Below are 13349 nucleotides of genomic sequence, written 5' to 3' on the forward strand. Positions count from 1 at the left end.
ATAAATAATAAAAAATGTTAACACAAAGTTTTTACTATTACTATTTTCAATTGTCAGACACCCACATGAAAATATACTATAGTAATTTATAGTAAATACTATAGTGTTTTTTAAACTTACTGACACTGATGCCACCAATAGAGATGGAGAGGTTGTGCAATCAGCTAAAATGTTGCCAGAGTTGGGTTTTATGTATGGCCATTATATATTTTATCACCAAAAATGATTGAAGTCATGTCCATAAATTTAGCGATAATTTGATATATTGATTATTGTGACAGGCCTACCACCAACCCCAAGCAGATAAAACTGTTGAAAAAAAATGTATCTGATTTAATTTCAGTGTTCTTTTAGCTCTTAAAAGAGAAAGAAGTCAAAGTAGTTTGTGTTTGTTTAGTGTTTAACCTCTGTGAGCTCAAGAAGCCTGCACACACAAATAGTGTTCAATTGTTGAAGCTGATGCACATTTGCACATTTTATTCAGCTTTGTAACACAGAGACACACACTAGTTATACTGAAACTCAATGTTGAATAAAAAGCTTTTAAATCCATTTTTTGGTCATAATTCTTATTTTATAATGTCACATCTCACCCCGATGGAAATCATAATTTACATCTCACCACGAGGTGTGTTACAACTAACCCAGACTGTGGGGGGAAATTGTAACATTTCACTCTTCCTGTTTGAAACAAAAAATGTTCACATTTTCTGTTTGTACTGCAAATATAACTTATATGCCATTTAATAGCAGATACTTGTTACTCAAGATCTCAAAGATATATAGTGAAATGTAAAAGATGTACAATTATCCCTGGTCTCCCCCATACAAATATGTCATATGTACATGCAACATACTGTAATGACAAACAGCAATTGTTACAATATATTTTAAACTGTATCAAAAATGATTTATTTATGATATGAATATGATGACATATAGATTCATGAGGTCCAATCTACATGTCCAGATTTTGATGAATATAGACTACTGTATGTTAATACTTTACCTTTAGCATTTTATTTATTTATTTATTTATTTTTTGGAACAGTGGCGATTTTAATTAACTTTTAAATGCATTTTTATTTAAACCAGAGATGCCCAAAGTAGGACACAGAGATCGTAATTTCTAAATTGACGTAACTTTTTTGTCAGTTTTATTGCTAAGCTACAAAAAAAGCTAACTAAAATTTAATGTTTCAATTAAAAATAATCCGATTTTTTTAAATGAAAATACTGTCACTCGACGGATAGAGAACTATGCAGAAGCAAATCAAGGCAAAAACTAGTGTAATTCTGTTATAAATGACATTTTTACTGTAATAAGTTCATTGTAAAATGTAAAAAAAAATTCTGTATTACTTATTATAAAGCAATGTTTTCTAGTCATTTTTAAATTGTATTAAATAAATTAGGAAATGACCAAAGGCAACTAACTATTCACCTCGCTAGCCTCAATCAAGTTTGGCTTTTCGCCTTCATAAGAAAAAGTTGGGGCACCCCTGATTTAAACGTAAGCACAGTACAGTGTTAATGTTCAAACTATTTATAATGTTTAAAGTGGCTAACAATGCTAAACATAATTTTTATGAATAAATCTGCTTTGTTTTTCAACTGTGCAGAGCTTTAGCTGATAAATTAGGCCTACTATGCTACTATATTTCGATGCTAGTCATTAGGTGATACTTGGAGAAATTCTTTCTGAGGTGAAAAAGTTTGAGAGCCATTGATCTATACTAAACACCACCCTCTTCATCTTGGAAGGACGTCCATCAATGCACCCATCCATCAATTTACAGGTGTGATTCCCTTTTTCTCCATGTAGTCCATTCCAATCTGTAAAATACAATAGAAAGATGACAAGTCATTAATTAAACTTAATACTGTGTGATAAACTTAAATAACTGAACTTAATAAACTTAATAATTTCTTTGGAGGTTTTATCTACCATTGTCTCCAGTTTGGTTCTGTTCTAACACTAAAAAATAATATTTCGCAGCTCTAAATAAATACTCTACAAGATGACAATCTATAAACTTAGAATAAATAAATGTGTTACTATAATTAGTAAAACTATCAATAGAACAAATAACAATGTAAAGCTACAAATGTTAAACAGACCGACAGCATAAATTACAGGTAAATAATAAAACAGTAATATGTAATGTGGTAAAGCTGACAGCATACAAATACATTATAACATATCAATTTATGGGGTGATATAACAACAATCTGCAATTTTAAATAAGCTACTAAAGAAGATAAAATACAAACTAAAACAAAAATATATATATTCAATATCCTAAAATCCACAAGTGGACAATAAAGCAATTCTTTAGTGTCCTTCACCCAAAGTATGTCGAAACAACCATTTAAAACAACCTAAAATTATACTTTAGAAAGATCTTTACTTACCACTAATGTCAGCAATGGTCAGATACTTAATGCAGGTCACACTAGTTTCTCAACATCATCGAATGTTTTTCGAACACATTCCTTTTTAGCCACAGCGCCGCCATGTGCAATCTCCTTCATTAAACGTGCACTGCACGCCATATACAATCTCGTTGATTTCCGAGAAGCACTATGGAATATAATAATAATAATAATAATAATAATAATTCTGTTTAATAATTCTAAGGATTTGGGTTGCTGTACCTTTTTAGTATATAAATAATAGCAACTTTGATTCTCAGTTTGGCTAACTTCAGTATGTTTATATTTTATTTTACATGCATACTATATACGTCTTATTTTTCAGGCATGTAGTAAATTAATCTGTATCTAGCCTCTAGGCCTATATGTAATCTCTAAAAAATAAAATATAGTTCCGTATCAGCCACTAGAGAGCAATGTAGTCACAACTTTGTGTGTAAAAATATAGGCTGGCTAAACCATAGACATCGTTTAATATGTATCCACCTATAGCGCATGCATTTGAACTGTGGGGGAAACCAGAGCACCCGGAGGAAACCCACGCCAACACGGGGAGAACATGCACCCAGCCGGGACTCGAACCAGTGACCTTGCTGTGAGGCGACAGTTAACCACTGAGACACTGTGTGGCCAAAACATCTGTAAATATTTTTATATTCATTCATTCATTTTCTTTTCAGCTTAGTCCCTTTATTAATCTGGGGTCGCCACAGCGGAATGAACCGTCAACTATGTTTTGCGCAGCGGATGCCCTTCCAGCTACAACCCATCTCTAGAAAACATCCATACAACTCAGGGCCGGCCCAAGCCTTCAGGGGGCCCTAAGCAGGATTTTATTTGGGGCCCCCTTGGTGCAAACAATGTGACAAATTATCATCGATCCTTGATTATTCGCACACTGTAAATTTAAAACATGCATTATCGATTTTATTTGCTGTAGCTGTGTTACCTAAATCATAAAATATGTTTAAAGACAATTCTAAATATTATACTGCAGAAACAACTGCCTATTGATCAACTGCCTATTGATCCCACTTTTTATATGACTACTTGCCACAAAACTAAACAATTAGACACAAAACATTAATCTAAGCTGTAATTAATGTTGACAGAAACAAAAACAGCTGGAAGTAGCCAATAGTATACTTATTATTATTATTATTCAGTCACAAAACGCTGCCAAACAGTCAAGAATAGTGACAATAAAGATAATTTTTTAAAAATGGATAAATGTTAACACTGAAAAAAATGCATTTTGTAGTTCAAATAGCTTAAAACTGTTTACATCAAATTCAAATTAAATCAGGAAGCATTTTGTAGACGTATTCGCATATAGCATATTACTTAATATCTAGAAAAAAAAAATTCAGTTTTCAGAAATAATTATAAATGAAGTGAATTTTTTTCTGTAAAGTGAACAAATTAATCTGCCAATGAGATAAGTAAAATAATCTTACTTAAAACCAAAAACAATATTCTTTTATTTACCCTAATTGGCAGATTATTGAGCTTTTTTTATGAAAAAAAAAAGCACATAATTTTGACTAAAATCTGTCTAAAAAAAATTTATTGGTTAAATTTTTTTTAGTTATTTGGACTAGAAACAAGACAAAAACTAGAAGAAAGCAAATCATTTTTGTAGTGTATTTACCATCCATAGTTCATGGCTGTGTAATAAGAAATTTTAAACAAATGTATAAATCAGAGGCTTATTTTTTATCACCAAGTTTATGAAGCATTTTGCTGCTGTGCCGTGCACTGTTGCTTCAATCACGATATCAGTGATTCTGCGATAAATCAGCAGATCACAAGAAAACCAATCACAAATATATCATGAAAAAAATGCATCAAAAGTGGAAAAAAATGCAAAAAGGAAAAAATGCATCAAAAGGTTGATGCATTTCTTTTAATGACAGCATGTTTTAAAATTGCAACAATGAAAAACAAGCGCTCCGCTGTCAAACAACTCAACAATGCTGATGTGCAAAGAGCAGTTTGTGATTGAAAAACACAGTCATCTCTATCATAGCAGCAGAATCTCAATTTTGTGGAATATGCATTTAAGAAAACACTGTCAAAGTCAATTATTGCTTCTAGTTTTCTGTAAACTTAAAACACTTATTACAACTTGATCAACTTATTTTATGAAAACATGGAAACTTTTTATTCTTAGCCCTGGATTATTTGAATAAACAATTTGTAATATAGTTAATGCATTCATATTTTGGTGAGAACAGACTCCTCTGATCGCGTATGAAGTTTTCAGCAGTGGAGAACATCAGTTATTTACTCACCCTAATATTTTTTTGCCAAAATACCATCTACAAGACTTGCCAAAATCTGTAAGGGTTAAATAAACGCAAGGCCTTTTAAAATTTATGTTCATCCCCTATTGATATCTTTATCTAATACATATTTTGGCGGAATTAAAAAGTTTGAGGACATTTAAGTCACAGCACCGCCCGCGGGCACGCGCGAGCGATAAAGCGAAGTGAAAGCGCGTCTGTGAGGAAAAACTAGCGGAAAGTTCGGGGGAGCTGGATGTCTGAAACACAAATACCTTGGTTCAGCTTGGACAGAAGAATGTCCGTATGCCTGAGATTTCCACCATTGCAATGGCTCACCTGTCAGCGGTTTACATGACGCCGGTGTGTCTCTGATGATCTGCTGTTATGGGAAGCGCCTGGTGGTAGCTGGGTGTACTGTATTTAAAGCGGTAATCTGTTGCAGTCAGTGTGAAAGACTAATTAATTCATATATTTTGTAAATTTAGATAAGTATCGATACGTGGCGCCAGAGTATGTATCGCGGCCGGAAATAACATGATAAATGGGCATATGTTTTGTCCCACCCCTTATCCATAACCCAACAAACAAATATAAAATGAAACTCACTCATTCATTTCGTGCACTCTTGGGGGGCCCCTGGTGGCCACGGGGCCCTAAGCAGCCGCTTAGTTCGCTTATGCCTTGGGCCGGCTCTGATACAACTACAGACAATTTAGCCTACCCTGTACAGCATGTCTTTGGACTGTGGGGGAAAACAAAGCATCCAGAGGAAACCCACACGAACACAGGAGGAACATGCAAACTCCACACAGAAACGCCAACTGCAGCCAAGGCTCGAACCAGCGACCTTCTTGCTGTGAGGCAACAGCACTACCTACTGCGCCACTGCTTTGTCCTATTTTTTATATCTTTTACATAATTATTTTTTTTTTTTTAAACTTTACTAAAAAAAAGCATTCTATATAACATGTATGGGAAAAAATAAAGAAAAAAATCATTCTATAAAACATGTATGGGGAAAAAAACACAATTCATTGAAGAAAAAAAAATGAGTATTCCATTAATGTAACTGAGATCGTGTTTAATTCTTGTGTTGATTTTGATAACTATTGTCCTCATTTTAAAGTCACTTTGGATAAAATGTTTGCAGTATAAGGCACTCTGAATTTGTGCGCTTTCATCCACTTGGACCATATTGGTGCTGGGACGGGAATCGTTGTCATACTGAAATTTTTATCTTTCCCAACAACAATACCTTTGCAATCAGTCAGCAGCTAGTTATCCCATTCCAAGGTCATTAAATTGACCATAAACCCAAGTTCACAAGGTAATGGATGTTTATATTTACATCTCATATTGTTTTTCTTGAAGTCCATTTGAGATCAAGGATAAGTTAACACACATTTTCAAATCTTCCGAAATTAATAAAGACAAAACAGTAGTGTAATTCAGTGCTGGGAAAAGTTATTGTAATGCATTACAATATTGAGTTACTCCCCATAAAAGTAACTAGTTGCGTTACTTAGTTTCTATTTATGGAAAGTAATGTGTTATGTTACTTTTAAATTACTTCTTGAGAACTTTCTGATGCTTTACATGTATACAGATTATTGGAAGTTGAAAGCAATGTGTTTGCTACTTCTGTTTTTGTGTCTTATTAGTTTAGTAAAATCACTGGGCATTGAGACTATCCCCTTTTCTTACATGTGTTAAAAATAATGAGAATTCTTCCATCACAGAAATGTAAGGCTCTGTCATCTTGGTTTCTTTCTGTTGCCGCGGGCAGCTCATTCTCTCATTAAGTGTGATTCAACATAATTACACTAATTTTTAATTCACAATTTATTAGTAATTACTAGTTAGTAAAGTATAATAATTCACAAATTATTAGTAATTACTAGTTAGTAAAGTAACTCGAGTTACATTTTTTTAAAAAGTAACTCAGATATCATTACCTAATTTTCAAAAGTTATGCGTTACTTTACTCGTTATTTAGAAAAGTAATATTATGTAACTCACGTTACTTGTAATGCGTTATCCCCAACACTGGTAATTATTGTCATTTAATAATAGCATTACAAATCAAGCTTGACAACATTTTTATAATGCAATATACATATATATATATATATATATATATATATATATATATATATATATATATATATATATATATATCAATATATATATATCAATATATATATATATATATATATATATATATATATATATATATATATATATATATATATATATATATATATATATATGGGTTCAGATGCAAAAACCTCTAAATGCCGTTTGACATTTTCTTCTAAAATTAGCATTTTCTCCGACTCTTGTGTGTAGGCTCAGAAATTTTACTTTTATGGTGACGAATAAGTTCTTTTCATTGACTTTAAAATGAAAAACTGAAAATGAGAATAATGCTCATTTTAGAAGAAAATTTCTCATGGCATATAGAGGTTTTGCATCGGAACTCTTCTTATACACACACACACACACATACAAAAACACACACACAAACACACATATATATATAGTTGAAGTCAGAATTGAATTCCCTCCTGAATTATTACCGCTTGTTTTTCAAGATTTTTTTCAGCACATTTTTAAATAAAATAGTTTTAATAACTCATTTCTAATAACTGATTTATTTTATCTTTGCCATGATGACAGTAAATAATATTTGACTAGATATTTTTAAGACACTTTTATACAGGTTAAAGTGACATTTAAAGGCTTAACTAGGTTAATTAGGTTAACTAGGCAGGTTAGGGTAATTAGGCTTGTCATTGTATAACAATGGTTTGTTCTGTAGACTATCGAAAAAATACAGCTTAAAGGGGCTAATATACCACCTCATATGATATCGCTCAGGTCCTACTCTTAACATATAAATAAATCCACGCAAATTTTAGAATAAAGGTCTGCACTTAACACAAGTTGAAAATTTATCTAAAAAAATTGGGCTCGAAAATGTAATACTTCGTCAGATGACGTTTATTACTTTATAATACTTTTTAAGGCCCTTAATTTTGGCTAACATCATTTACTATCTTTTACAACCCGTGGACACCCTGTAGTATAAAGTAGCTCTTCTGTGTTTATGATTTTACTCACAGACATCTGTGCTGTTCAGCCCCAACAAAACGTTTCAAAACTTGGTCATTTCTTGAAGAATGATTGGAGCTGGATGAAACTGCTATAAATATGTTTTGAAACATGAATTTTCGTTGAAACTGTCATGGAATTTCAACTAAAACATAAGGTCAGTAGCTTACAGCTAATAGCATTTCATTTTATCGCAACTCTGCCACAGAGAGTGGTTGAACACAAGCCCATATAGACCATTTTGAGATATGTAAACAAAAACAATGGTCAAACAATTGTTTGGTTAACGATTTAATGAAAACCTAAAATATGAGGGGATGTCAAAAAAAAATGTTGATTCATTTAGGTAGAAGCGACAAACTGCAGGCATGGAAGTTTATATCTTCTTAATGCAAAATTTTGCCATTGTTTTGGAGCACACTATCTTATAAATGTCCTTAGAACTAACATATAAATACAAACATCTAAAAAACTTTCTTTTGATTACTTTAATACTGCAAAATATGCTTTATGTTACAGTCAATGTCCTTGCCATCCAGAATTAATGAAAACATCCTATTAAGTAAAGGGAAGTGGAAACTAATTATTGTGATCCAACATTAGCTTCGCACTTAAGGATGAAATAACAAACAAGTGTTATGATCTTTATAGCATGTGTTTATGGCATGTATATACACATTGCTGCTAATTGGTCTGACATTTTTGACACACCCACTAAACAAGAGACTAAATTAATAGTGAATGACGGAGTTTTTCTGCACAATGAGTTTCTGTGACAGTGTTACTCATGTTACTCACTGTAGTTGACAGGGGCGCCTTCGAGGGGCCACCACTGTGGCCACCCCAATATGGTTTTGCTGTTGATATTATTAATTTAAATGTACTTACGGAAATTCACAATATTTAAATAAATAAATAAATTGCAGCCACTAAATTATTGTGGATTGATTGGCGCCACCGACGTAGCTGATTCACTTCCCCTCCCCCTCTCTGATCGTGGTTGACAGCACGCACACACCTTCAACAGGCAGTAATGGAAATTATTTAGGAAACAACAACAGGTATGTTTGTTATACATGCATATATTTACGTAAGTAACTATTCTATGCTGTCTGTTAACCTTTCTAGTTAAATACCAAACGTGTTAATGTTACTTAGCAAAGCTCAGAATTAGGTCATTTTGATTTACATAGTTTAATGTTTTCGCCTTTCTACAAAACGTTCGCTTTTGCTGATTAGGCTTCTACACATTTAAATATAATAATAAAATTAAGGGTAAAGTTCCTATAGCACACGTAGTTTAGTATTGTTTGTGGGTTTATGCAAAACTTTGCGTTCATGAGACTGTACACTTATTAAAAAATCTAGCTTATTTAGCACCTCCATTGTTTTGCTTGCTGACTTACAAAATCTCAGTGATTTTGTGGATGTATTTTGCAAAAAGGTACATCAATAAAAAACTGTATTAGTAATATTGTGGCTCAAAAAGAAATATAGACACATGATATTATTAGTGAGTGTGTGTGTATAGTAATGTATTTTGTTCAGTTTGTTTTAGAAATTAATTCATTAATCTTCATTAATTTTAGACATAGCATGATCTGTATTCTGTACAATAAAAGTATGTGAAAAATAACTGAACTGAAAAATATTTTTAAACGAAATATTGATTTTTATCAATATTTGCACATGTACTTGCTTAATTATTTCAAGGAATAAATTGCGATATTTTAAGAGTAATGAATTAAAACCACATCATTACATTTACCAAAAACAAAAATATAACATTACACTGTATTTATGATTTTTTGGTGTGCCACCCCAACATTTGGTGTGGCCTCATATGGCAACCTCTAAGAAAATTTTCTGGGGGCACCACTGGTAGTTGAGGTAATAGTTGCAATGATTGACATTTATGTAGAATTTAAATAGCTGACTAACAAATGTTGTTCATGGTGCTACAGGCTATCTTTGCGTAAAAACCAATGCTATGAGTAATGTGGTTTCAGAACTTAATATAATTAATCCAATATTAAATATAAAAGTTAATTATAATATTTAAAGATAAAAACTTAACACTTTTAATTTTGCACACTTAAAATATCAATGCAGTTAGTTGCTGTTAAATTATCAGGTTTAGGGTGTTCTTATGTGAACAGTTTTGTAATACCATGTTTATAATTTTGTAAATGCATTTAAAGATATGAATATTTTGAGCATAAAAAATTGTAACTTGTCTCTGTAAGTATACAGTAAGAGTATGCAGACATAAAGAAAAGAGAGACACCAACTGACTGAAGATGACAAGCTTTATTTTAGTCAGCTTCAGATTCAGAATCAGCATCTGCCTTGTCTTTGTCTTCATAATCAAATCTGTGATTGCACCTCACGTCCAGCAGCCTCAGTGATCCTCAACAGCATGCATTGTTTTCTGATGAGCATCACCGCACAGCATTGCTGCTGTCATTCAGAAATCCTCATCACAGTTTCACTTTCAGTTTAGCCCCAGAGGGTTCTTCACTCTCTTCCACTTTGCACCTGCCATTGCGGGAGCCAAATTTTTGCCAAAAATGCAAAAATCGTCTTTTCAGACGCCCAAGTCGCCCAATTTTTGGTGGCTTTGAGCTTTAAAAAAACAAACACATCACAATCATGAATATGGATGATTAACTTTCCACAATACATCAATATGTGTGTACATTTGAGCAGTTGTGAGCAGTATCAGTCTGTAGTGTGTGTTTGTGTTCAGAATCTGTACCTAGTGTGCTGGACACACTTTTCAGGAGTGAAGTCCCCTCCGGCCTCAGACACACTGTCTCCCTCCTCAAACACACAAAGTAAACCAAATTAAAATAATGATCTATCATCGTTTTCATCAGTTTACCACCATTCTGATTCAATTAAAAAATCCATCACACACACAGATGGTATCATTTGAAACAAACAAGTATAAACTCACTGCTGTGTAGGTGGCAGATGCTTGAGGGTACATATTGGGCAGTAGATGTCTGAGGTTGTCCAGCATGTACTCCGTGAAGCTGATACACATCTCCTCTTCCTCAAGCTTTGTGGGGCCTTGAGGAACACTACACACACACACATAACAAAAACATTTTACATTAATAAATGTACCAGACACCCATCTGTCTATTATGACTGACAGCTCCATTTCACACAGACTTTAAGTTATGTCGTAATGTACATACACCATCAGCTAAATACAGATATACAAACACTTACTGGAAGATGATCGGCCCAAATTCTATGGACAGGTTGGTGGTGGTCATGCGGTTGGCATGACTGGCAGCAGCCACTCGGGACAGGAAGAACATTAGAAAGCAGAGGATATTGTAATTTTCATCTGGAATGGAATCCAGTATTTTCTTCACTGCCTTGTGACGTTTGCTGAGTTTGAACACTGCAAGATAAAATATTTCCAGAGTTCAATAATTTGATAAATCTATTTTGATGTGGGGGAACTCACAAAACCTTCACTTACTCTTGAACACTTCCAGCAGTTCAAGCATGAATGGCTCTGGAATGAGACCACCGGGAAGAGTCCTGAGGAAATGTTTCAAGACGTAGGCTGAGGAATGAACATCCTCAATGTTCATCTTTGGGAAGCCTCCGCGATCAAAACATTTCCTCAGTTCATACTGCTGCAATACTGTCCCACCAACCCTGAACAGGCCTCTGGTACTGAGGCCTAAACACATATTTTACAAATACAGTCTTGGCATACATGACAAACACTTGGCAACACCGTCAAACACCAAGTCAGCACTCACCATGCTTCTCGAGGAAGCCCACCAGGTGTGTAAAGGCCAGAGGAAGCCCCTGTCTCATCTGTCCGGTCTTCCTCAGATGTGACAAGGGAACACCGAACACCTTGCTCGGTGCTTCCTCCTGCACAAGAAAGAGGGTTAAGAATGAAAAACGAAAAATCTAATGAATGTGAATTATCAGTAACTATGAGTTTACCTTTAAAAATGAAATGTATTATATTTCTCCACACACACACACATTAAATTCTTTACTAACACTAAGCATTTGTAAATTACTAGTAGGCCTAATATTATGTGTGAATATTTATACTTACACACACGGATAAAACTCCCATTATGGGGGTTTTGCCGAGTTAACCAAATCCAAGGGGTGTCCAAAGCCGTCAGTCGAAGTCAGAAGAAAGGGTCGTTACCGGGAAATCCAAAACCGTGTCCGAATGTGTCAAAGTGAAATCGCAAATCCAAAGCCGTAGTCGAAGTCCGAAAAAAGTGTCAAAACCGTGAATCAATAACCGTAAATCAATCGAGAAATCGCAAACCACACAAAAACCACTAACCACAACCAACGCCAGAACACCCAACAAAGAATTCTAATAAAGTACGTGCATATAAACCTGCCGCAACTCTCACGTCATTAGAACGCGTTCTATTTAGAATCCGAGGATTAGCTTCTAGTTTTCGAAAATGTCCACCACTAAATCATTAATATATATATATATATATATATATATATATATATATATATATATATATATATATATATATATAAAAACATTAATAAACTGCACATACATGTATCATAAGCTGAAGCGCGTTTTACAACGACGAAACGCGCTTCAATTTAAGATACATGTAATTTAATTTGTTCAGCCTTGCAAACTGCTTAATTGCACTGTTTAATTGCATTAAACACAGCTTACAAGGCTGACCAAATTATAAAACTAAACAGAATATATTAATTTAATATGAATTATATTTTTAATAATACTTCATGTATATATATATATATATATATATATATATATATATATATATATATATATATATATATATATATATATATATATAACAACATTATTACATTTACATTTAGTCATTTATATTTAGTCATTTAGCAGACGCTTTTATCCAAAGCGACTTACAAATGAGGACAAGGAAGCAATTTACACAAATATAAAAGCAGCAGTGAACAAGTGCTATAGACAAGTTTCAGGTGTGTAAAGTCTAAGAAGCTAAGCATTAGTAAAAAAAAATTGTATTCTTTATTAAATAAAAGAATAATAACACCACGTTATTACCCATATACTGTATAACAACATTATAATTAAATAAAAGAATAATAACACCACGTTACTACTCGTTGAAATACAAATATGTTTTGCACACTTTCAAAGTAAATGTTATTTGGTGTATTATACGTAAGTATATTTTAGAAAAATATGTATTAAATAATTATTGCCTATTTAAACTTCGTTTAAAAAACTGCAGACAGCCTAAACACGTTAGAATTCACAAAGTAATAATATAAAAATAATTTTGTAACAATTAATGTTTTAAAGTTGTAAAACATTTAAGTTAAGTTATAAATATTTAAATATTTTCAAGCCACTTCATTAACCTATTTTCAGAAAGTGAAATACGCTGAAATGGTCATCAAACCTTATTGACTGTCGATTTTTGTGGACAGTATCCGAACATTAGTTTTATCTTTGGTTATTATTTTATA

The 13349-nt window shown here is 32.9% G+C and overlaps 1 protein-coding gene across 1 annotated transcript in view; it reads right to left on the reverse strand.

The window, feature by feature from the left end:
• Nucleotides 1-10266: 10266 nt before the first annotated feature.
• Nucleotides 10267-13349, reverse strand: part of si:dkey-11e23.9 (protein FAM13A) — a 3613-nt gene continuing 530 nt past the window's right edge. The window contains exons 2-7 of the mRNA XM_056451274.1: nt 11627-11744; nt 11338-11544; nt 11079-11256; nt 10798-10924; nt 10597-10661; nt 10267-10463 (exon numbers count right to left, since the gene is read on the reverse strand). Coding sequence (XP_056307249.1) covers nt 10319-10463; nt 10597-10661; nt 10798-10924; nt 11079-11256; nt 11338-11544; nt 11627-11744 — 840 coding nt within the window. The 3' untranslated portion in view covers nt 10267-10318. The remainder of the gene's footprint in view (nt 10464-10596; nt 10662-10797; nt 10925-11078; nt 11257-11337; nt 11545-11626; nt 11745-13349) is intronic.

This window comes from Danio aesculapii, chromosome 25, assembly GCF_903798145.1.
Source record: "Danio aesculapii chromosome 25, fDanAes4.1, whole genome shotgun sequence".
In the NCBI taxonomy this organism is placed as follows: Eukaryota; Metazoa; Chordata; class Actinopteri; order Cypriniformes; family Danionidae; genus Danio; species Danio aesculapii.